Source organism: Tiliqua scincoides, chromosome 16, assembly GCF_035046505.1.
Source record: "Tiliqua scincoides isolate rTilSci1 chromosome 16, rTilSci1.hap2, whole genome shotgun sequence".
NCBI lineage: Eukaryota > Metazoa > Chordata > Lepidosauria > Squamata > Scincidae > Tiliqua > Tiliqua scincoides.
This window is the reverse complement of record NC_089836.1, coordinates 162,628-188,364: the sequence shown is the minus strand read 5'-3', so window position 1 is coordinate 188,364 and position 25,737 is coordinate 162,628. Positions and strand designations below refer to the sequence as shown.

The 25,737-nt window shown below is 47.5% G+C and overlaps 1 protein-coding gene and 1 pseudogene across 1 annotated transcript in view; both read right to left on the bottom strand.

Annotated features, from left to right (window-relative positions):
• Positions 1 to 1,389: 1,389 nt before the first annotated feature.
• TNC (tenascin C) overlaps positions 1,390 to 25,737 on the bottom strand; it is a 54,360-nt gene continuing 30,012 nt past the window's right edge. The window contains 16 exon segments of the mRNA XM_066610523.1: positions 1,390 to 1,500; positions 2,362 to 2,525; positions 6,007 to 6,168; positions 6,370 to 6,466; positions 7,655 to 7,806; positions 7,950 to 8,082; positions 11,008 to 11,063; positions 11,066 to 11,137; positions 13,083 to 13,226; positions 13,337 to 13,402; positions 13,405 to 13,448; positions 15,523 to 15,670; positions 15,832 to 15,954; positions 20,766 to 21,038; positions 22,816 to 23,088; positions 24,572 to 24,838. Of these exon segments, the coding sequence (XP_066466620.1) occupies positions 1,390 to 1,500; positions 2,362 to 2,525; positions 6,007 to 6,168; positions 6,370 to 6,466; positions 7,655 to 7,806; positions 7,950 to 8,082; positions 11,008 to 11,063; positions 11,066 to 11,137; positions 13,083 to 13,226; positions 13,337 to 13,402; positions 13,405 to 13,448; positions 15,523 to 15,670; positions 15,832 to 15,954; positions 20,766 to 21,038; positions 22,816 to 23,088; positions 24,572 to 24,838 (2,285 nt within the window).
• Positions 13,920 to 14,036, bottom strand: LOC136635803 (5S ribosomal RNA; annotated as a pseudogene).

The following is a 25,737-nucleotide window of genomic DNA, read 5'->3' as shown; positions in this document are numbered from 1 at the left end:
CAAATCAAGGACCTCACTCCTGTTGAGCATGTGACTTTGCATTGAGCTGTAACTCACCTGGCACCAAACAGTAAAACCACCATCCGTGCAGGGGATCTGCGTGAAAGTGGTGCTAAAGGAGATGCCTTTGAGTAGCAGCTGATTGCCCTTGCTCTGTCCAGAATTAAGTGCTCCAGGCTGCAATCCTATGCACGCTTTCCTGGGAGTAAGCCCCATGGAACCAAATGGGGCTTACTTCTGAGTAGACCCACTTAGGATTGGGCTGCCAGTTGGCTACTATGGCTATCCATCAATGCAGGGTTAAAAAAAGTACTATATCCAATCAGTTCTAAAGGATCTTTATGCGAGTGTTTATTGCATCTTCCCCTCTGGCCAGCAGCAACTCCTCGGGAAATGACTTTCCCTTTTATCCTATCATCTTCTACCCAATTCAATTTCATTCGTTCATTCATTCTAAACTGGAGATCTTAAGTAGCTGGGATCTGGGACTCTTCTCCATGCTGCTTCAGCATACGGACCCCTTGGGACCCCAAACCATTCAACGCATGCAAAAGCAAAGCAACAACAGCTGGACATCTTTGTAAAAGTAAAATTGTGCTTTTATTTAATTTTTTTTAAAAAATTTACAATCAGACACTGTCCTGCTGTGTTTCCGAAAGCATGGATATCTTTAAAAAAACAAAACAAAAAAACAAGACGACAACGACAAAAAAAGTCAAACAGCTTATTATTTATCATCCTTATTATTTTAAATTTCCCACCCCCTGCCATTATATTATTAATATTAATTTTTGACAGCAATGTTTAAACCGGACTACTTGCTTCCACGCCCTCCTCTCTCTCTCTCTCTCTCTTTATCTGTGGTGCCATATATATATATTTCTATCAAAAGAAAGCTTTCAGATGCCCAGCTAAAGCTCTGTGGTGACTAATCATTCGTAAGACTCATGAGAACAACATACATTTTGTGTGTGAAGAAGTCAAAAGGACCAATTTGTCTCATGGAAATGATACTCTTTGTTCCTGGCTATTCTCTCTCTCTCTCTCTCTCTTGAGCTGTCCTCAAAAGAAGGGTCTCAAGGAGAGCTCACTGTGAAACAGAGGCTGTTTTATACATGGAGATTGTCGTCTTTGGTGCAAAGAAAGCCAGCTATGGACAGGAAAAAGGATGCTCTTGTGAGCACCCTACATTTGACTGACGCTTCCCAACCCACCCCCAATAAAAATGGTCAAAGGAGCCAAGGTTAGCCCAAGCAGGATTCATGCTTTGGTAAGATTCCTGTCCTCATCTCTAATCTTCCTTCCTCAATTTTCTGGAACAATTTCAACTTCTTCTGCCCATTTTCCTCCCCCTTTTTTTTTCTCCCTTCCATCCGTCGACAGAGGTCTTTATGCTCTCTTCCGCCTTCCTTCTAGATTACGAAAGCTGTAGGGTCTGATTTTCATCTCCGCAAACTGAATGGAGTATTCGTGGCCCTTCCAGTGAAACCAGTTCACTCCCTGGAAGAGAAAAGGAAAAAAATAGATGGTGAAAAGAAATGAATAAGCCAAGGCATCTAGGCCAGGTGCCATCACAACATCCTGTGGCAAGGAGTTCCACATGTTAATTACATACTGGGTCGAGAAATATTTCCTTTTGTCTGTTCCAACTCTCACACCAGACAATTCCAGTGGACATCCTGTGGTTCTGGTGTTGTGCAAGAAGGAAAAGAGCTTCCCTTTATCCACTTTGTCCAATCCCATGCATAAATTTATAGGTCTCAATCATGTTCCCCTTCAGGCACCCTTTCTAGAGTTCCTTTTGTCCATCCTGAGCCTCTCGCTGGATGTCCACTGGTCCTAGCGTGGTGAGAAAGGGTGAAGCACTTCTTTCTTTAACTCTCTCCACCTCATGCATAATTTGATAAGCCTCAAATCTTGATAATCTTGATAAGCCTCACCATAGGCTGATAAGCCCTACCATCAAATTTTTCTCCTAAACCCCAGAGCTCCAAACCTTGTAGCCTTTCCTAATAAGGTGCTGAAATCCTTGGGTGTTTTGGTTAAGAAAGTAAGAACAGCCCCACTGGATCAGGCCATAGGCCCATCTAGTCCAGCTTCCTGTATCTCACAGTGGCCCACCAAATGCCCCAGGGAGCACACCAGATAACAAGAGACCTCATCCTGGTGCCCTCCCTTGCATCTGGCATTCTGACATAGCCCATTTCTAAAATCAGGAGGTTGCACATACACATCATGGCTTGTAACCCTCTTCTGCCCCTTTTACAGTGCGGTGTGAGATGTGGTGAGCCCAGAACATCCGCAATGTATCCCTAACATAACCACGCCAGAGTTTTGTCTATTGGAAACCTGGCCACTCACCTGACTGTGGCTGTTGTCCCCGTAGACTCCCATCAGGTTGACCCGGTGGCAGTTCTTGTACCAGAAAGCCCCTTTGTAGGACAGAGCACAGTTTGTGATGGCAGAGTCATGGTCTTTATCGAAGGTGGAGAACGCTCGTCCGTTGTGGTAGGTCATGGAATCGCCTGCATGGTGGTGGGGTGAGCAAGAAAGAGACAGTCAGTGATTGAGGATATGGGTCTGTGGAGAGTAGCAGAAACCCTGATATCAAATGGCCATTAAACAATTTAAAGAAGTTCACATGGCTCAAGTTTGCCACAGATAGGGAAGGCCTTGTTTGGCCTGGTGCAAACTGATGTGACAGGGTGGCTAGTTCTACTCTGTTTTGCTCGAGTGGAGCAGTGGAACTAAGAGATTCAGGGCCAAATCTATCCAACCTTCTAGTGCTGACGCAGCTGTGCTAATGGGATACACTGCATCTTGCATTGGTGGTAGGGGGCAGTCACAGAGGCCTCCTCAAAGTGAACATGCATTGCAGCTGTATCAATGCTGGAAAGGTGGATAGAATTTGGTCCTTAGTCCCAAAAGATTTTGACATCCAAACTTCACAGTGAACTGCAGACAGAGCAGGAAATGTTGGACAGTTGCCTGGCCCTTCAGGGGAGGGGGGCGTCCATCTCTGTGCCCACACCCTTCAGGTAATGATAGTGGTCTAAACATCTCTCTCTCTCTCTCTCTCTCTCTCTCTCTCTGTGCCATCACCCCATTTCCTGGGTAAGCCCCAGCTCAATTCTTGGAGGGAAGGGAAGGAGATAACCCAAATGGGAGGAGTCTGCAAAGGGGAGTCTCAGCTGTCTTCCCAGGATGGAAGTGTGAAACTTGGAGGTGGCCTTCACGGCTTGGCAACAGCCTGAATAGGACTGAGTCCACACTATATACCTCGTGAGTAGGACAGCTTGGCCTGTGAGATGGTAAAGATGCCTGTGCTACTAAATCTGGAACAAGCCCAGAAGCCATGGAAAGGCAGAGGATGCCAGGAGTTCCAGCCTGGATTCAACTTGGGGGGGGAGTGCTGCCCCATCTTTTGCCCCCTCCCTGACAGGCAGGGTTGGCCCAAGTCCTTCCAGCTCTTGAGACAGTACCCCAAATGTTCTCCCTCCTTCTATGGCAGCCCTACTGCACTCCTCTCCTGCACACTTCCTTTCCTACTACATTCCCCTCTTTCATTTCAAATCAAGTGAATGGGAGAAAGAAGATGAGGAGCTACAGAGGTAGACGGACATCCCTTCTACCCCAAGGCATTCCAGTCCACCCAAACCGACCCCCCCCCCCCCGGTGGATGGGATGGCTGACATCTCAGCACAGAGTGCAGGCATTTTTTCATGGGTTTCATTCAGAAATATGGGGCCTGCTGCTTGCTTTCTTAAATAGTTCCGATCCAGGAAAGGGCTATACCACAGCCCTTAAACTGGCACTGATCCTTCAAGATGCATTGTCTTTGCACTGATTGGTCTTGGGTTCTCCGGGGTCACCAAGCCCAAATCACACTTTTTTGTGCTGTGCTGAACTTTGGAATACCCTCCCCTTAGAACTGAGAACTGTTCCCTCTTTGCTAACATTTTGGCGTGGACTGAAGACCTTTTTATTTCAAAAAGCTTTTAATTGTTGACAGGCTGGCTGGTTTTCTTGCTTTTTTATATGAGAATCCACGGGGTTTGTTTTTAGATTAACAGTTAATCTAACAGTTTAACAGTTGGTTGGCAACCTTCAGTCTCGAAAGACTGTGGTATAAGCCTACAGCACCCAGTATTCCCAGGCGGTCTCCCATCCAAGTACTAACCAGACTTGACCCTGCTTAGCTTCCGAGATCACACAAGATCCAGCATGTGCAGGGTAACAGTTAATTATTTGTAAATTGTTTTAATTATTTTTAATGTTGTATTTTTAATTGCTGTAAGCCGCCTTGTGTGCCCTTTGGGCATAAAGGTGGGATATAAATTAATAAAATAATAATAATTTTCATTGGCTGCTGGGACACAACGAAGAGATCCCCAAAGGTGCCTGGGGGATTTGGCCTGCTGAGCTTGCTGTAAAGCAGAAGTGTCTTTCAGCAACATTTTCCAGGCTTCGCTGAACAGTATGCAGTTTGTTTTGGTGGGGAACAGCCAAGCACATTCTTGGTTTCCACAGCTATGGCATTCGCCGCGGTAATATAAACCACATCTATGCCAGAGTAGTTAGAGCTTTGAGTGAGACACAGCTCTGTCCAGCCTGTTCGTTTACATTCCATAGCAGCCTACCATGAAAAGTGGTACTTCTTTGAGCATAGCGATGGCTTCAAATGGAAACAGCAGACCAAAGTGATGTTATACAAGAGGGCACGTGACCTCCAGCTATAGAGAAAGGTTGGCCCACCAACCCCAAGATTAAGGAGGCAAATTCTCAGATTGAATCCAAGGTAGCATCCCTCAGACTCTTGAGCGACGTCCCTTGCTTTTTGCTGGTGCGGAGAAATCAGTATGTAACTCTCGGGGGGGGGGGCAACAACAGAGACAATGCCCCTTGCTGTTGGGTAGGGCAATTGTTGTTGGCAACCTTCAGTCTCGAAAGACTCTGGTATCGCGCTCTGGATGTTGGTTCTGGCACAGCGTCTAGTGTGGCTGAAAAGGCCGATTCGGGAGTGACAGTCCCTTCCACGCAGGGAGCAAGTGCAGTCTGTCCCTGGTCTGTCTCCCTGGCTGTGGCCTTCCTTCTTTGCCTCTTTGCCTCAGACTGTTGGCCAAGTGTGTCTTCAAACTGGGAAAGGCCATGCTGCACAGCCTGCCTCCAAGCGGGCCGCTCAGAGGCCAGGGTTTCCCACCTGTTGAGGTCTACTCCTAAGGCCTTCAGATCCCTCTTGCAGATGTCCTTGTATCGCAGCTGTGGTCTACCTGTAGGGCGCTTTCCTTGCACTTGCCCTATAATGGTAGGGCAATCACCTTGCTGCCCAAGAGTCTGGAGCAATCACCCCACACAAGGGAGAAAGGGGACAGAGCAGCCAAGATCATGGCAAGAGGTTTGTGGGGGGAAGCTTGGGTAGCAGCCTGGGAGAGGAGCTGCAGTGGGAGTGAGAATGGCCGGGTCCATCTCACACAGAAGTTTAAGGAAGAAAGGAGCGGATAACTTCCAAAGTTGACGGCACAATCCTAACCAGGTCTACTCAGAAGTACGTCATATTTTGTTTAATGGGGCTTACTCCCAGGAAAGTGTGGTTAGGATTGCATCCTGAATTGGCTTGGAAAATAAGATATATCTGAAACGTTCTCTCTTTCTCTCCATTGTGTCTCAGCTAATTTTCCAATCCAATCCAGCAGGGACAAAGAGGAAGGGCGCAACCCTAATGCGATGCAGCTCTGAGGTAAGGGAGCAAACGTTCCCTTACTTTGAGGAGGCCCCCGTGAGTACCATCCAACTGCAGGAAGCTGCACATGTCCTGTTGGCACCGCTATGCCAGTGCTGGAAAGCACTGACATAAAGGATTGCGCCCCAAGTCTCCCTTCACAATACTGTAGGGCCACATGAACAAGCTGTAAGTACATCTGAAATGTTAGCAGCATGAATTCTTCAACCAGGCAGCAAGAGAGGCCATCAGCTGAAGACCCTTCTCCTACAGTCAAGCCAACACACCTGCTGTGCCACTGTACCCATCCACTTTCAGGCGGTAGCGCGTCCTGGCATCTCCCACAGTAAACCTATCGTAGATGGCGAAGGCAGTCTCTCCGTGGTCCCGCAGATCCACGCGCAGCTCGTACTGCCCCTGAGAGGTGATCTTGTGAAGCTTGTCCAGACCTGCAGGTAACAGAGGACAATGAAGCCATCCACGCTCTTCCTGTCTTCTCCCAGCCTTGTGCCTGACAGCACCTTTGACGCTGTCAAAGCATCAGGCTACAAACTTGTCTGCACTGCTCCGTATATGAATGTGGAGTGGTGCAGACAATCAGAGGGGTGCTTTATAATGGTGGCCGGAGGGAGAGAACAGTCATCACTTACCCATCCAGAATTCTCCGCTGGGGTCGCCGAACCCAGCCTCGTAAGACCTCCAATTCCGGTAGAAGTTCTCTTTCCCATCTTGCCTTCTTAAGACGACCTGGTACCCCAAAGACACAAGGCGGTTTTAAAATTGTGCTGACCTGAACTGCTGGCGTTTTTGCTGAATTTCACCCGGTGTTTTTGGGGAAGGGAGAAATAGTTTTGAGTGACCCCCAACTGCTCTGTCTGCTGTGTGTACGTCTGGCGGAGGGAGGGGAACAGAGGAACACACCCCATGCTGGACCTTGGCAGACCCTTCAGGCCAGCACTCGGAGAGCATACAAACTGAGAGGAAAGGAAAGCACTTGCAATTCTCCTTCAGCAAGGCATAGGGGGAAAGCCAAGATGCTGACATGATCTTGAGCATCAGGAGTTTGGTGGGCCACTGTGAGATCCAGGAAGCTGGACTAGATGGGCCTTTGGCCTGATCCAGCAGGGCTCTTCTTATGTTCAGCTGACAAGGGAGGGCACCAGGATGCAGGTCTCTTGCTATCTTGTGTGCTCTCTGAGGCATTTGGTGGGCCGCTGTGAGATACAGGAAGCTGGACTAGATGGGCCTATGGCCTGATCCAGTGTGGCTCTTCTTATGTTCAGCTGACAAGGGAGGGCACCAGGATGCAGGTCTCTTGTTGTCTTGTGTGCTCCCTGGGGCATTTGGTGGGCCGCTGTGAGATACAGGAAGCTGGACTGGATGGACCTATGGCCTGATCCAGTGGGGCTCTTATGTTCATATGCTTTTAGGAGTTCTACAAGTGTTTATCCTCACACTCCCAGTGCCCTTTGCAAGTAAACAGCAGGAAAAAGCCACCCCATTTAAAACACATTTAGGAAAAAGTGGGCATAAGGGAAGATTGGCGCTTTTTAAAACAGTAATATAATCTCTGAAGGGGACAGTTCCACACAGCAACATCTATATGTTTTGATTCGCCAACAGCCAGCCTGCCCTTAATCAAAGTTGCTGTCTTGAGCTGATCTGTGCAGGCTCAAAAGCACCTACAAGCAGAGCTGGCCCATCAGTGAGGCCAACTGAGACAGTGGCCTTAGGCAGTCAATCAATGTCCTCTTACTTGTCCCCACCTGTCCTCCAAGAAGGAAGAGGACATGTGGGGGCAGCGTTTGTCATGATGCTTCAGGCATCAGGGAGTCTTGGGCCAGCTTTGCCTACAAACCCAAAGCTGGTGCTTATTATGGAACATCTTAAAAAGTCTTGCTGGTGAGTTTCCTATTTCCTTCCTTTCGTACTCACAATCCATCCGCCTCCATCGGCACTCATATCGCAATAAACCTCTGCCGGCTGGGACCGGTCTCCGTTTATATAAACGGTGTAGAGGCCGGATGCCGTTTCTCCATTCAGCAGAGCTTGGGAGCAGTCTCTGGGGTAAGGGTACAGAAGTCCAGCTGCACAGAGGAGAGCAAACAGAGAAAACACCCTTTAGAAAACACCTCTGGCAAAGCATCCCTGGAATGAGTTTGGTCACACTCAAGTGGATGAGAGTCAGTGTGCCATCTGCTGTGGCCCCAATTCCTTGCCCGTATCTTACTTGTGGTGAAGATGGTCTGAATAATCCTGCTCTTCAGGTTCTGGTTCAGTGCCTGCAGCTTCACCGTGTACTGGGTTGAGGGGCTCAGATCTGACAAGCTGTAGGATGTTGACTCGGGTCCCAAGATGACTTCCTGCAAAAGGGGAGGGGGAATCAATAATGGAGGACCACTTTTGTCAAACTACCAAGTACCGAAGGAGAAGCTCTTGCATTTTTTAACACATTCAGAAGCCCTTGGATTAATCATTCATGCCACTTTAAGAAAACAATCTCAATGATGGATGAGGATGCCTCTGTTCACGCTGGAGTCTTCCCGCACCCAGTGCCCTTTGGAGCACACGAGAGGCTGTCTGACCATGAAAGTTTCATAGGATCAGGTGCTGGAGCTTAAAAGACAGGTTGGGGCAGGCTGTAACGTGACAGAGGCCTGAAGCACATCAATATTAAAGCGGTATTTTCATACCCAGCAAAGAGCTTGATTCCTATGGCAAATCGTATCGGAAGCCCATCCAAAACATGTCAAAAGTAGACAGGGGATGAATCCCCCCCACAATATGCAAATGTGGACGGCATTTCTGTGATAGTGTTGGAATAGGTAGTGGGTGGAGAGTAAGACTCCCTGCACCAAAGTAACCCTGTTGTGCTCAGGAAGATTTAGAGCACAATCCTAACCAACTTTCCAGCACTGACTTAGCCGCATTGTAGCCCCCAAGGTAAGGTAAAAAGCATGCCCTTACTTTGAGGAGGCCTCCTTGACTGCCTCCCACTGCAGGATGCAGTGCACACCACATTGGCACAGCTATGTCAGTGCTGGAAAGTTGGTTAGGATCTTCCCCTTACTCTCGGGAAAGAATAAGCTAGATACGTATAACCGAAGCAATCGCGTATTCTCTCTGTGTATTGTAAATTCCTCAGGGCACAGATCTTTCTTTTCTTTCTCTGCAAAGTTCCATGTACACTGAAGACAGTAGATAAATAATTAATACAATTAATACAGGTATTTATATACCGCCTTTCTAGGTCCTCAGATTTCTTATCAGACTTTATTCAAGGCGGTTTACATAGGCAGGCTGATTTAAATCCCCATAGGGATTTTTACAATTGAAAGAAGGCTCTATCTTTCAAGAGCTACAACAATTCAGATGTTTCGTTCTGATCTGGCCGCACATCCTGGCCTCCATCCTCCCACGCTCAGAACAGATGGAATAACTCGGCTCAGCTTGTCAGCTGCTTCAAGGTCTCGAACTGGCGACCTTTGGATGTTATCTTCAGGCAAATGGAGGTTCAACCCGCTAGACCAGACCTCCTGCCCCATTAATTAACCTCCATTAATTAACAAAGAGAAACCCCTTGTGGGTACCACCAAGTTCTCTCCAGAGAAGTCCACCCCTGACTGACAAAACAATCAGCAAATGCTTACCTGTTTTCCACACTGAAGTCTTGCAATTCTACGAACTTTTCACATGTCTTGCTCTGCACTTTTGAGGGGGGTCTGATTATGTACATAGCCTAATAACATTCATTAACCTTTTTAAAAAAATCAACTGCAAAGTTGTAATGGGACTGTGTAGCTCAGTGTTTCTGAAACTGTGTGTCGGGACCCACTAGGTGGGTCGCGAGCCAATTTCAGTTGGGTCCCCATTCTTTTCAATATTTTATTTTTAGTGTGTTAGATTTGATGCTACCATGGTATGTGACTGCATTTGGAGAAATGATGCAGACTTGTATTTTTAACAAGCTACTATATATATTATTTAAACAATGATAGTAAATGGGACTCACTCCTGGGTAAGTGTGAGAAGGATTGCAGCCTAGGAGTGTCAAAATTTTTCCTGCTTGATGATGTCACTTCCGGTCATGACATCACTTCCGGTGGGTCCTGACAGATTCTGACAAATGAAAAGTGGGTCCCAGTGCCAAATGTGTGAGAACCACTGGTGTAGCTTTTATTTATTTTAATGACCAGTTTGTTTTCTAGTATTCTCTTGTTCTCAATCTCTCTCAGTGGAAACTGCTCATCTATGTCCTTCAGTGGGAAACCCTGGCCTCTGAGCGGCCTGCTCAGTTTGAAGTTTCTCAGTTTGAAGAGACACTTGCCCAACAGACTGAGGCTAAGAGGCAAAGAAGGAAGGCCCATAGCCAGGGAGACAGACCAGGGACAGACTGCACTTGCTCCCAGTGTGGAAGGGATTGTCACTTCCGAATTGGCCTTTTCAACCACACTAGACACTGTTCCAGAACCACCATTCAGAGTGCAATACCAGAGTCTTTCGAGACTGAAGGTTGCCAACATGGATGTCCTTCAGCAATGATTTCTCAGAAGCAACTAACTTTTTTCCTTTCCTAGAATACCCAAGTAATGACAGCCAGCCTAGGGGAGCCAGCAGTTTGCCTCTTGTATCTGATTCAGTGAGCTTCAGTTCAGGAAAACTTATTTCAACTTATGTTGAAATAAACAGGTAGTCTTCAAAGTGCAGCAGGGCTCTCGGTTGTTTCTGTGCACCAGACTGAGGGCGAAATCCTATCCAACTTTCCAGCCCTGGTGTAGCCATGCCAATAGGGTATGTGCTACATCCAGTGGTGAGAGGGTAGTTTTGGAGGCCTCTACAAGGTAAGGGAACATTTGTTCCCTTGCCTAGGGGCTGCACTGTAGCTGCACCGGGGCTGGAAAGTTGGATAGGATTGGGCCCTAACACAACTACCCCCTCGGGAAAATGTCTTTAAGGGTGCAATCCTAACCCCTTTGCAGCACTGACATAAGGGCAATGCAGCTCTGAGGCAAGGGAACAAACATTCCCTTACTTTGAGGAGGCCTCCGTGAGTGACACCCAACTGCAGGATGCAGCACACGTCCCATTGGCACCTCTATGCCAGTGCTGGAAAGCACTGATGTAAGGGGTTAGGATTGTGCCCTAAGCCTTTTATTCTTAGGTGCCTGGAGCAAAATTTCCAGAGGTCCTGATGTGCCAAGTGCGTCTCATAAATGTGACCAGAGCCATTCACTTGTAGCTATTGGAGAGCTGGGCCTGCAAGCCTTCTTGTGAGACCCAAAGCTAACCTTGACTTTTCCATCCACGGATTCGTAGATCAGAAGGTAACCGGTGACCGGGGCACGGGAGGTTTCCATGTAAGCAGTGCTGTTTCAAACTGGATCTCAGTGGCAGTCAAATCCCTTGGAGCATCAACGTCTATGAGAAAGAGTGTGATGCGGTTACATCAAGCTGATGGCATGAAACCGCAAAACTGCTTCAGAATATCGCCCCATGTAGCCATTCTAGATCCATATAGTCTACTCCAGTGATTCTCAAACTTTTTAGAGGCCCTAAAGGCTGCTGCCTGACTTATAAATGCCAAGGGATGTGGCTATAATGGTGATTGGGCAGTATCCCCCACCCCCCAAGTAGCAGCTTGTTTAACCCTTGATGCACATAGCCTAATCTGCCCTGTTCGTTTCACAAACCACCAAAAATTGGGTCCCCGACCCACAATTTGAGAACCGCTGGTCTACTCTGACTGGTTGGAACTCTTCAAGATCCTTCTCCCCCTTGCTACCCAATCTTTTGCCTGTCTACTCACAGGTAATCCCTATTATCATCATTAAAGCTTACTCTCAAGTAAGTGCTGATCAGGCTGCAGCCTTAACTGGAGATACCAGTATCCTTACCATGAATATAAGAACATAACATAAGAACAACCCCGCTGGATCAGGCTATAGGCCCATCTAGTCCAGCTTCCTGTATCTCACAGTGGCCCACCACATGCCCCAGGGAGCACACCAGATAACAAGAGACCTGCAAGGCCTCCTGGGAATTGTAGTTAAGAACATAAGAACAGCCCCACTGGATCAGGCCAGAGGCCCATCTAGTCCAGCTTCCTGTATCTCACAGCGGCCCACCAAATGCCCAGAGAGCATAAGAACATAAGAGCAGCCTCACTGGATCAGGCCACAGGCCCATCTAGTCCAGCTTCCTGTATCTCACAGTGGGCCACCATGCATTGGCTTGGTTCCAACATGAAGGTAGTCAACTTGATGGGAGGCAACTTGATAATTTTATTTTGCTCCCCCCCCCACTCTATTTGCCTTCATAGCTTAATGTGAGGTGCTGTGTCTTACACTGGGGCATTGGGTGAGCCACTGTGATACAGGAAGCTGGACTATAGCTGGACTAGATGGGCCTTCGGACTAGTGGGGCTGTTCTTATGTTCTTACCCACAAAACTCTATCCTGTTCTTTTTTTATTCATTATTTCTGTTATAGTAAAAATCCAGTGTGCAGTTAGCTCCTGTGAGTTCCAACTAGTAAAAACTAGACCATCCATAAAGATTCTCATACTGACTAGTAACTAGAAACTCCTTACCATTGTAGGACATCTTAGATCTAACTAGGGAACACTAGAAAGGACTGTACAAATCACTCAGTAGCTTCTAATTTGACTAGGTATCTCCAAAGATACCTAGAACCACCTAGTTTCAACTAGTTCAAGCTAGAATATCCAGAGACAGGTGGAGTTTCTAGTTTGCACCAGTGGGAACCAGTAATAATTAATTTGGGTTGTTTTTTACAGTGCTTTTACAGTGCTGATTTTAGAAATGGGCTATGTCAGAATGCCAGATGCAGGGAGGGCACCAGGATGAGGTCTCTTGTTATCTGGTGTGCTCCTGGGGCATTTGGTGGGGCCGCTGTGAGATACAGGAAGCTGGACTAGATGGGCCTATGGCCTAATCCAGTGGGCTTTTCTTATGTTCTTATGCTTGCACAGTGCTCTACTATATGTGAAAAAAAAATAAAAGACAAATCGCTGCCCAGAGGCTACAATTTATGGACTGTCTGTCCTGATACAAGCCTCTTTGTCTTTTAAGATGAACAAGAAAAAGACAATCTGAACGTCCCCACTTTACTTAAGATAGGATTGATGGGTGGACACAGTGGGGCCATCCCATTCATGTTCCTGCTGACTGTCACCCGAACCGGATTTCTTGTTTGGCCCAGCTTGGCCCTTTTTGAGTGCCAAGCCTCTTCCCCAGGGATCCAGGGTGCCAGATTCAAAGACCTACACCTGCTTATAGGAAGCCTCGCTCTTACTACAAGTAGCTGATTTGAAGGCGATGAAAGGATAAAACCTTTCAGAGTACCTGTGGTGAATTTGGTGGAGAGAGTAGTGCTTCTTTGTGGCCCCTTAACAGCGTGGATCTTGAGTGTATATTCGGAGGCGGGGCTCAGGCCAAAGAGATTGTATTCCATGGTGTTCCCTGAAACCCTCCGGGTGACTTCCGGCTCTAGAGGACAAAGAAGATCAGATAGTTGTGGGCGATTGTTGCTCTCTCTGAACGTTACTTCAGTGTACACAGAATACACAAAGCCTTTCTCAAGAGCCATTTCAACTTACCACCCTCGACAAAGTAGGAAATCACATATTCGTCCACAGCGGCAATTGCTGGCTGCCAGACAGCAGGGCTTCAGAATCTGTGATGTTCACTGCCATCAGGCCTGATGGCTGTCTAAAGCTGGGGGGCGAGGGGGGGGGGGAGAGAGAGAGAGAGAGAGAGAGAGAGAATGTACAATAAAGTCAGGCTGTTTGGTAGACCAGTGGTTCTTAAACTGTGGGCCCATGGCCCACCTGTGGGTCACAACTCATTTATGGTGGTTCATGAAGCTGACAGAGCAGATTAGGTTATGTGGTTGGCAACCTTCAGTCTCGAAAGACTATGGTATAAGCCTACAGCACCTGGTATTCCCAGGCGGTCTCCCATCCAAGTACTAACCAGGCCTGACCCTGCTTAGCTTCCCAGATCATGGTATAAGCCTACAGCACCCGGTATTCCCAGGCGGTCTCCATCCAAGTACTAACCAGCCTGACTGCTTAGCTTCCGAGATCATGGTCTAAGCCTACAGCATCCGGTATTCCCAGGCGGTCTCCCATCCAAGTACTAACCAGGCTGACCCTGCTTAGCTTCCGAGATCATGGTCTAAGCCTACAGCACCCGGTATTCCCAGGCGGTCTCCCATCCAAGTACTAACCAGGCCTGACCCTGCTTAGCTTCCAAGATCAGATGAGATTGGGCATGTGCAGGGTAACAGTTGTGCATCAAGGGTTAAACAACCTGCTACTTGGGGGGAAGGGGAGAGAGCAATGCTGCCCAATCACTGTGTCCTGGAAAAGAACTTAAATGTCCTCCTTTTAAGGCAGCGCACAGCCTTCTTGTAATTAATAGATCACATGTAATGTAGTTTAAACTTAATAATAAGTAATATAGTGTTAAATTTAATAAGTAATATAGTGTTTACATGAACCACATGAAATCCAAATATGAGTGTTTCTAGCTTTTATTTTGTCCTATCCTACATTTTTTTTGGGATGTCCTATATTTTGGGGTCCTCTTTTGCGCTCATGGCATTCTGGTCACCCTGCGTCCACCGGTTGCCCATGTTGCCTGCACGAGAACATGCTTCCAGGTAGGATTGAGAGGTGTGCTTGGGTGCTGCCTTTGAAGCTTTTTTTCAAAGCAGCTGAGCTATGGAGAAACATCAGGCTCCTGAGGAGGCAAACTGAGGTATTTGCCTAGGGGCATATGTGGATGTCTAGGACCACTGAGACCACCACATGAGTGTCTGACTGAATGCATAAAACATACAGGTATGCTACCTGAGAGGCTCTATGTGGCTCATGTTATGTACATTAAGGTGGCAATTCTATGCTTGTAATTCACAAATACTTGTGAGCAAGTCTTCCTTGCATTTACATCTGAGTAAACACACAGAGAGAGTTCACTTTAATATATCTTATTTATATACATAGTTATTTGAGTTTGTGTTTTCTGATCCCACCTTTCAATTTTAAGACGTTTATTTTAAACTGTTGCTCTTGATACCAGAGCTAAATGGGACATATTAGCTGCACCTTTAAATGAAAGGACAAGGAATTAGAAAGAGAAATAAGTGGAATAATAAGTGGAATTTGTGTTTTCTGATCCCACCTTTCAATTTTAAGAAGTTTATTTTAAACTGTTGCTCTTGATACCAAGAGCTAAATGGGACAAAATTAGCTGCACCTTTAAATGAAAGGACAGTGAATTAGAAAGAGAAATAAGTGGAATTTGTGTTTTCTGATCCCACCTTTCAATTTTTAAGACGTTTATTTTAAACTGTTGCTCTTGATACCAAGAGCTAAATGGGACAAAATTAGCTGCACCTTTAAATGAAAGGACAGTGAATTAGAAAGAGAAATAAGCAGAAAGTTGGTTTTGTTGATGATGTTGTTGTACAGTCTTAGGGATGTGTTTTATAGGGTTGTGGTGATCTCTAGCACTTTGAAATGCACCCGTACACCACCAATGGGATATGAGTCATTCAGATGAGCCAACCAGGTTCAAGCCTCACACCAGTGGTGTAGCTAGAGGGGGTGCAAAGCACTAAGTTTTGCAGGGAGCCTCACTTTGGTGTGCAAGGGGCCCCTCCCCTTCAGAGCCATACCAGGTGGGGGGAGAGCAAAACAGAGGTGATCCAATCTAGATTGGATTGGGCTGTTAATTAGTTGCTCATTGAAAACCCAGAGGACGACACAGGTTTCAGTACATACCTGTGGTCAGGGTTCCAGAAGCAGGATCGCTTTCCTCAAATCCTTTGACAGAGATGATGCTGACAATGTACTCCACGCCAGGGGTCAGCTTCAGCAGCTTGGTCCGACTCTTGCTTCCATCTACAGTCACGATGCTGGGGGTGCCTAGAGCCAGACCCAAGCGAGAATGAACGAGGGCATCAGATGAGCTGGGCTCAGAAATCAGAAGACAAGCTGAAAGCAGAGCCACACTGGTTGTTCTTCCAGTGTGGACCTGCAATCATTTCATAATCTGACCCACCCCATTCATTCTGCATTCCTCTTACCTCCTGTAACCGGTACGTAGGAAATCCGGAAGGTGTCCACTCTTGTCCGTGGGGGCACCCAACTGACCGTAGCAGAGTTTTCGGTGATATCCGAGAAAGTAATTTCCTTCGGAGATCCGACCACTAGTGGAGGACAGACACAAAAATACAGACTGAGAGAAGCAATTAACATGCTGTTCCATCAGCTATGTTGTTGGGGGGAGGGGGAATATGTTGATCTCACATCTCCAGTCCAAGAGCTGATGCTACAATAAATATTTAGTACAGTGTCACGACTGAAATGGAAAGTTTAATGCCACCTCCACTGCTGTAGTTAATTCAGAATTATTTTTATTCAGTGCATAGTTCCGTGCAGAATAAAACAAACCGCATTGAAATATCTGTACTCTATCAAAAGTTATAGCCAAAAAAACCAGCAGGTGTGAGGAGATGGTGCTTCACCACACTTACTGCCTAGTGTGTTGCCCCACCCACTGCATGGGAGAAGGTCATAAGAACATAAAAAGAGCCCGGCTGGATCAGACCATAGGCCCATCCAGTCCAGCTTCCTGTATCTCACAGCGGCCCACCCAATGCCCCAGGGAGCACACCAGATAACAAGAGACCTGCATCCTGGTGCCCTCCCTTGCATCTGGCATTCTGACATAACCCATTTCTCAAATCAGGAGGTTGCGCATACACATCATGGCTTGTACCCTGTAATGGATTTTCCCTCCAGAAATTTGTCCAATCCCCTTTTAAAAGCGTCCAGGCTAGACGTCATCACCACACCCTGTGGCAAGGAGTTCCACAGACCTTCATAGGGCCTGATTCATTCCCTCCCACACCAGGTGAGTTTCCATGGCTGAAACAGGAAGCTTAGAGTGTGCTCCTGTACCCTTGTTTTAATCATGTGGACATATGACATTTTCTACCAAGTCCATCCTTTACTCCATCTACTATAGGTCTGTACCACCTATGGTGGCTGGTTGCAGCTGTCCAGGGGTTCAAAGAGTTTATCCCAGGCCCTTGTTGAATTGCTGCTGGACATTGAACCTGGGACTTAAGTGTATAAAAAACATGGGCTCTGCCATTGAATTATGGCCCCTCCCTTCTTGACCTAGGGCACAATCCTATACATGTCTACTCAAAAGTAAACCCTTATTGTGTTTGATGGGGCTTACTCTCAGGAAAGGGTGGATAGTATTGCAGCCTTAGTTAATGATTAAAAACAACAACATGGAAATCAAAGCTGTTTGGATGTACTGGTATTTAACCATTTGCAACAATTGGGAAAAAAATTTATTCGTGCGGGGAGGGGGGAGCGATGATTTCTAGGGCTCTGAAAGGATTTGGGACTCCGAAGTTTACATCCAGCCTTTCAATCCTAAATGCATTTTTTTTTGCATTTGCAATGAAAACAATCTGGATTAAACAAAGCAGACCTTGCAGGAGTGAATGGAATGGAATGGAATGGACAATAGTGAAATTCACTATTCAGTAGTGAAATAGTGGAATTCACAATAGTGAATGGAAGACAAATACCAGAAGCAGGACCACATAAAGGGCATGGAAGGAGTGAGACATGCCAAGGTTGGGAACGGAAAGACAACGAGCTCTTTTAACATCCAAATTTGTATTCTTTGCACTTAGAAGTCATTCTGTGTTTCTCAGCAGAGCCGGCCCAAGACCTCCAGGTGCATGAGGGTGTCTGCCAGGTGATGTACCTCCATCACTCCTCCTCTTCCTTCAAGAAGGAAGAAGGGAGCACAGGAGACGTGTGATGGGCTACTGCAAGGCTTCTTAACCTTTCAACGATTTCAGCCCCCAATGGATTGCCCTTATGGGCCCAATCCTATCCAGTTTTCCAGTGCCGGTGCAGCTGTGCCAATAGGGTGTGCACTACATCCTGTGGGTGGGGAGGCAGTCACATAGGCCCCCCTCCAAGGTATGGGAACATTTGTTGCCCTGCCCCAGGGCTGCATTATGGTTGCACTGGTGCTGGGACATTGGGTAGGATTGGGCCCACCCACAGCCCCTTTACCAGACCGTCAAAATTGTCGTCACCACCACCAGTCCTGTTAGGCACCAATATAACTTCAAAAGATGCCAGTCGCTTGGTTTAACTTTATAGGTGGGTAGCTGGGAACAGAATGTACTGATAATGGTGATAGTGAACAGTTTCTCTTTAACTGTTCAGAGATTGAGTCCCACACCCCCATCCTTTGGTTGCCATACCTCCCCCCTACCCAAGATGGATGGGTACCCCTGGTTAAGAATCCCTAGGCTAGAGTGTTGGTGATGATCCTGAGCCACCACACTCCTCTCTACATTTCCTCTTTCCTTTTCAATTCAAATGAGCAGGAGGGCAACGCAGGAAAGATGGGGGCCTCAAGCTGCCTTTGTTCCTGGGGCTCAGCCCCACTGAGCACAGTGAACATAAGAACAGCCCCACTGGATCAGGCCATAGGCCCATCTAGTCCAGCTTCCTGTATCTCACAGCGGCCCACCAAATGCCCCAGGGAGCACACCAGACAACAAGAGACCTGCATCCTGGTGCCCTCCCTTGCTTCTGGCATTCTGACATAGCCCATTTCTAAAATCAGGAGGTTGCGCATACGCATCATGGCTTGTACCCCATGATGGATTTTTCCTCCAGAAACTTGTCCGACCCCCTTTTAAAAGGCATCCAGGCCAGGCGCCGTCACCACATCCTGTGGCAAGGAGTTCCACAGACCGACCAACACGCTGAGTAAAGAAATATTTTCTTTTGTCTGTTCTAACTCTCCCAACACTGAGCTAGAACACTGAGCTAGTGCTGAGCTAGAACGTTGCAGAGTGGGAGGAGGAGAGGCTGGCGGATCCTCAGGTGGGGAGGGGGGAACATTTGGCAGGCTCAGGTACCAAGAGGCCTTGGACCAGCCCTGCTTCAGTGGGTTCAGCACATGCATTGACAGGAAAGTACACCACAGATCTGATCCTCCCTCCCTTCCTAATATCCCCTTCACCCCTTTATCTTCATAGCTAAATTTTCCTTCCTTCCTTCCTTCCTTCCTTCCTTCCTTCCTTCCTTCCTTCCTTAATGTTTTCACAATAGCGACATCCTTAGGAAAGCAAGCAGAAACCTAACGCCTCCGTAGCTTCATTCCTGGGACTTTGCAAAATATTTCCTTACCATCAAAGGAGAAAAAAGCTATAAAAAGTCTTAACAGGCCAGAAGCCTCTAAATCAAAAGCTAATTATGCTTCTCTCCAGCATGGAAAGAGCCACCAACTCCCTGGAGCGATCCAAGCTGCAGCTCTGCAAGTTATTTTTGTAGGGGAAGCTTAATGGGATGCTTTGTTCTACTCCAAACTGCATAGCAGAGTAACTTCAGCGCTCCTAAATCTCTCTGCAAAAGGGCTGAGTAAGCTGTTGTTGGTGACAGTGATGGTGGGGAAATGGAGAATAATCACCCCTGGCTTTCCATAAATTCAGTATGAGTCAGTGGAAAAGGGATTGGCTGTTTAATGAGTAAAGTCAATTTTTAACAGTCTTTCTGGTATGATTTGGCCTGAAAGGTGACGAAGAAGTGAAGGAGGGCTGGCAGTGCCTGTGTCCTCAAATGCTTTGCAAGATCTAGTCCTCACTGAGGCGCTCAGCCTATGCCAGGACTATACCACTTCAGACACTGGGTGTGACTACATGAATTCCAGTCGGCTGCAACCGATGGGAGACGTGAGACAGCGACGCTCAGGGCCCAATCCTAGCCAAATTTCCAGTCCCAGTGCAGCCACAAGGCAGCCCAGAGGCAAGGGAACAAATACTTCCTTACCTTGTGCAAGCCTCTGTGACTGCCTCCCCACCACTGGGTGCAGCACACGCCCCATTGGCACTTGGAAAATTGGATAGGATTGGGCCCTCACGCCGTTGGCTCCAGTGGGGCCAACTTCCATTTTACTGCTCCTCACCCAGAATTGCTCTCCGGCCATTCCACCTGCCTATAGCACAGGTGAGACTGTGAGAACCCTCACTCAGCTGCTCTTTACTCTCTCCTGCTAAGCCCTGGCTCATCCATGAGGCCAACTGAGACTGTTGCCTAAGGCAGCAGATTGGTGGGGGAAGGAGCTCCCATATATATCCACCTAGATGTCTCAATAGCTCTTCCTCCTCTTGCTTCCTGAATTGGAAGAGGAAGAGGGGGGCAGAGAGGAAGAGGATATCTGGAGTGGAGGCTGAACTGGCACATTGGAGAGTTAGAGGAGCAGAGGTTTATGCATCATCAGGGAAGGGGGCAATATTTGGCCTGCTGTTTCAGGCATCAAGAGGTCTTGGGCCAGCCCTGTTCCTGCCTTTATGCATATTAGACTGTCCCTGAAGACAGTCAAAGAGCAAGTGATACTTTTCCAGTGAGGCCTTCACAAAAGTACATTCAGTTCTCATTATCCGCTAGGGTCCTGGAAACCCTATCGGATAAGCAAATTCACAGATAAACTATTGATCCTATGGGATCAATGGGATTAGGTGCAAGGGGAGGGAAGGGGTGTCTTACCTGCCATCAGAAGAATGCAGAGGAGACCCTCAGGAGGCCAACAGAGAACACCAAGAAGTGCCAAAAGATCTCTGAATGCTGCAGAGACCTTCCAGAGGCTGCAGGGCCCTTCAGAATGGCACCCATAACCAGCACAGAGCCCTTTAAAATGACCAGCAGAAGCTTCCACCGGCTATTTTAAAGGGGTCCGCACTGGTGACAGGCGCCATTCTGAAGGTCCCTGCATAGTGGATAACGAGAACAGAGGAGCAGATAACGAGAGTAGGTGGCAATTCTGCCCCTTGCAGATACAAAGGGAACTGACTGTACCTGCTTAAGGATCGTGCTCTAAATTATCAAGTGGGGAGAGGAGCGTGAGAGACAAACACACACGCATGCAGGTGAACATGTGGCTTTCTTATCCTTCTCGTGCTCGAACCAATACCTGTCATAGCAAGTGAATTTACGGGTTGGGAACGGCGTCCACTGGTCACTCCATAGAGATCAATGTGATATTGAGTACCCTCCTTCAACCCTGTTACTTCCTGGGTGCGTTCATGGCCTGGGATAATAAGCTCCAGGGGGTCCGTCAGCCTGTTGGCATCCCTGATTTTAAGAACAAAACTGTCAAAAGCACCGTCGTCCGCCGTCCAAGAGAGACGGAAACCGTCCGGAGTGGCGTCTGAAACCAGAAGGTTGTCCACTTCCGGTTCTGCTTCTGCAAAGGGAAAAAAAGCAGGAGAAGGGGGAAAAATATGGAGATGTTAATTTCCTCTGTAAGGGAAGAAGAAATTGAATTTGGAGGGGAATCAGCCCCAAATCAGGACAGAGGATGGTGTGAAGGTTCCAGCCAGAAGTCCAAAGAGACAAATCGACTTGCTATCCAAAAAGGAGGGGGGGAGGCATTCAAAGATTAAGAGCAAGACAGTTCCCAAACTAAAGAAGGGGGTATGGTCACCTTTCAAGGACCCCAAACGGCTCTGACCACCTCCTTTGCCATGCAAGTATTAAGCATGCTCTCGTAGTGAGGTATTCATTCATTCTCTGTCTTCCATCGGAGTCGCTTGTCATTTTGCCAGATTTTTTTTTAGCAAAGCAGAAGCAAAGCCACTGGATACAACTGCAAAAAATCAGCATTTTGCTCATGTTGCCTTCCTACTCCAAGCCCTCTATGAAGCAAGCCCTTCCTTGCAAAGACCCCTATCAGTGATTGCCCCCTCTCTGATTCTTCCCTGTCGTACATTTTGCACGCTGCAATGTTCATCATCCGATACACATTGGTTGACTCAGGCTGCAATCTTAACCCACTTTCCAGCACTGACAGAAGGGCAGTGCAGCTCCAAGGCAAGGGAACAAACATTCCCTTATCTTGAGAAGGCCCCCGTGACTGCCCCCCAACTGCAGGATGCAACATGCATCCCATTGGCACAGCTATGCCAGCTCTGGAAAGTGGGTTAGGATTGCGCCCTCAACTCGATTAGTGATGTGGCTTGAAGTCTGGATGTGGGGTGTACCAGGGACTCTGCACTGTGTGGCTTTGGCTATGCGAACTTTAGCCAAGCTCATCAGGAGTGTTCTACCTGGGAGCAGTCCGTGCTCTTAGGTTACTGAAGAAAGGCACATCTCTCAAGGGCACCAACATAAAAAAAAAAAAATAATAATAGTAATGAAATGTGAGAAAATTCCATCTGAATTCAAGGGAGTCCAAACCTGTTTTTATGAGACAACAGATGTTGTGGGGTGTGTATGTTCTTCACATCCCTATTATTGACCTTGATCAATGTTTAGATGGCAACTTTTTTTGGGGGGGGGGGCAGCTCATGTAAGCTGTAGTCATGGTGAGGCTATAAGTATAGGGAGTTATTTTTTTAATAGGGTGATGAAGACATCCGTATGAGTAAAAAATGTATAATAATAATAATAATAGTAATGAAATGTGAGCAAATTCCATCTGAATTCAAGGGAGACCAAACCAGTTTTTATAAGACAACAGATGTTGTGGTGTGTGTATGTTCTTCACATCCCTAATATTGGTCTTGATCAATGTTTAGATGGCAACTTCCTTGGGGGTAGCTCGTGTAAGCTGTAGTCAAGGTGAGGGTATAAGTTGGCAACCTTTGGTCTCGAAAGACTCTGGTATGGTGGTTCTGGCACAGTGTCTGGTGTGGCTGAAAAGGCCAATTCGGGAGTGACAATCCCTTCCACGCTGGGAGCAAGTGCAGTCTGTCCCTGGTCTGTCTCTCTGGCTATGGGCCTTCCTTCTTTGCCTCGTTGAAGACATCTGAGTGAGTCAAAAATGGTATGCCTTCTACTGCTTCTCCTCTCTTGTTGATCCTTTGAGAGACAGAAAATAAATACCGAGAAAGAAGAGGATGGGGTCGCGTTAGTCAGTAGCCAGAGGTGAGGGGAAGCAATTTTGGTTGGACAAGTGGATGGCATGAGAGATCTTCCAGAGGAGAAGAGAGAGGAGGGAAAAGAGCATCCCATTCCAATACCTGTGAGAGCCACAATGCTTAAGGGCCTTGTCTGGCGGCCCTGAGCAAAGCCGTACAGCACCACCTCATAGCCAATGCCAGTAATGAGGCCTCTGAGAGTCAGCTGGCGCTGGGTTCCTGAAAGGAGAAACTCCTGGGGGTCTAGCAGTTTGCCAGAATCCACCACGATCAGGAGAAAGCGGTCAAAGGCATTCTCTGATGCCGTCCAGGACACGGTAAAACCGTACGGATTAATGCCCGAAACAGTGAGATTTTCCAGTGGAGGCAGGGCCTCTAGAAGAAGGGAAGGTGCAGGAGACATAAGGAGAGACGCTGAGTTAGGTGTGGTGCTGCGCTCCAGTTGACATAAAGTATAGGTTCATTTCAAATTAATTTGCATCATCCAAGAGTCAGCCTGATGGATTTATACTATTGACCCAAAATATGGATTGTGTTGACTATTGACCCTCTTGGATTAAATTTCGGGGGGTTTGTAGGTATATGAACGAGAGAGAGCGGGAGAGAGCAAAACAATGCCTCTTTCACATTAGTTTTGCAAGGGGGCACAATCCTAACTAGGTCTACTCAGAAGTAAGCCCTATTTTGTTCAATGGGGCTCACTCTCAGGAAAGTGTGGTTAGGATTGCAGCCTTAACGATGAATGTATGGTTGGCAGAAGCTATTTTTTTTTTTTTTTTTTGCATAGGGTTATCACAGAACATGGACCTAAAAGGTCATCTAAAAGGTCATCTAGGTCAGGGGTGTCCAAAGTTTTTGGCAGGAGGGCCACATTGTCTCTCTGACACTGTGTCGGAGGCCAAGGAAAAAAAAGAGTAAATTTACATTTAAATTTGAATAAATTTACGTAAGTTTTCATAAACAAATATATTAAAGATGAACTTATATGAATGGATGAAAGTCTTGCAATAGCTCAAGGCCTACAAAAGGCCTTGCGCAAAGCAAGGCTGGCCTTTCCTTTGCTGCTGCTACTGCATTACAAACGTGAAACAACAAGCAGTGGAGGGAGCCCTCATCCTCATCCAGTGCAGGGAGCTCACGCAAGAGGTCAAACAGTCGCCCTCACACTGATAGCAGTTGCATTGGGCCAGTGTAGGCTCCAACAAATCTCCGGAGGGCCAGAGGCTCATTGGAGACTGGGGTCTCCCTGAGGGCCACATTGAAAGGCCTTGCGGGCTGCAAGTGGCCCCAGGGCCGGGGTTTGGGCACCCCTGATCTAGGTCATCATTCAACCCCCTGCATGTAGCAAGAAATCATCCTAGAGGGATGCTTGTCAAGCCTCTGCTTGAAGATCCCCAGTGAGGGAGAGTCTACCACCTCCCTCGGATTATGGTAGCGATCCTATGCTTGCTTCATGTGGGAGAAAGCCCCACTGAACTCTGTGGGACTTCTGAGTAAACCTTCTTAGGACTGCTTGTCAAACTACCAAGCAGGGCTGTAGCCAGTCAGTGTCACGCTTGGTGAATTCCAGAAATAATTTCCATCCTAGAGAGCGGTCGTTTTGCCCTCTTGATTCTGTTTAAGCGAAACCCGTTAACAACTAGATCCGGCGTGCGAAATTGAGGGTGGGGGGGGGGATGGTCAAATCACCCCTCCCACACTTGCACGCTGCTGACTGATTGCAGGCAGGATCAGGCTCACTGTTTGCAAACATGCACCAGCAGGACTATATTTGCTCCAGTCCTGTAAGCCACAATGTCTACCACCACCTTCCCTTCTCCCAGCCCCAATAATTATTCAATGACGTCTGAATGGGTACCTGTCAGCACCAAAGAGACGAGGGGTTCAGTTTGGGCCCTTGCGGTGGCTCTGCCCTGAATGGTAATATCGTAATCAGGATAGTCTACCAGGCCTGGGACGAGAGTGTCGTGAACCTTGCCTGCTACTGTAAGCCTCTGAGGTTCATGGGCTGGGTAGGAATCTCTAAGATTGAGAGCCAGCTTTGCAAAAGGCCCTTCTCTTGCACTCCAGGAGAGGTTGGCGCGAGCGTTTGAGAGTGCAAGCGTGCCCAGCGGTGGCTCGACCTCTGAAGGAAAGAGGACATAAAGCGTTACTGGTGAAGAGCTCATGTCGCAGAGAGGGAGGGGTACATTTCAGATGAGAGCCTGCCCCCCCCCCCAAAACCTCCCCAGAGCATTCTTTGAAATGCCATCAGTCTGTTCTTGCCAGTCACCTGGTGGCTGTGATTTGACACTGAACATGTCAAATCGGTCACGAGTACTGCATCTCTTTGGGTCAGAGCTGAGTGACAGAGCACGCAACTTGCATGCAGAAGGTTCTGTGCCTGGAATCTCCAGGTAGGCGTGGAAGGGGTCCTGGCTTGGATCCTTGGAAAACTGCTGAAATGCAGAGCTCAATAGACCAAGGATCTGGTGTGGCAGGAGACAGTCTCCTATGTTCACTTTTAAGACTGATCAAGAGAGTATGCTTTTTATCAATCCCATGATATTTAAAGAAACCCCCCCCCCCGCCACCACAAAAGGCAAATGTGGCATACTGCAAGAGGACCCAGCATTTATACTGACTTGAATTTAATTATAATTGCCTTAGGTCAGTGTTTCCCAAACTGTGGGTCATCACCCACTCATGGGCTGCAACCCAGTGCTCCCTGCCGTGCTGGAAAGCCTTACAGGGAGCTTCCGGAGACTGCTTCCGGGTTGGACTGGGCCCTCGACCCACCCCATTGGCCTCAGAATTCCTTAATTCTGGTTTACATCTGCAACTTCTAAGTTGCTTTGACAGGCATTCTGGGGGCTCCAGAGGCCAATGGAGTGGGTTGTGGGCCCAACATATGACAAGGTGGGTCACAGTGCTAGAAAATTTGGGAACCGCCTGCTATCTCAGAAGCAATTAATGCAACCCAGCTGGTGGTGATTGCATGATTGCCTCCTTTTCATAAGCATCCCAAGAAAATCCTCTCTGTGA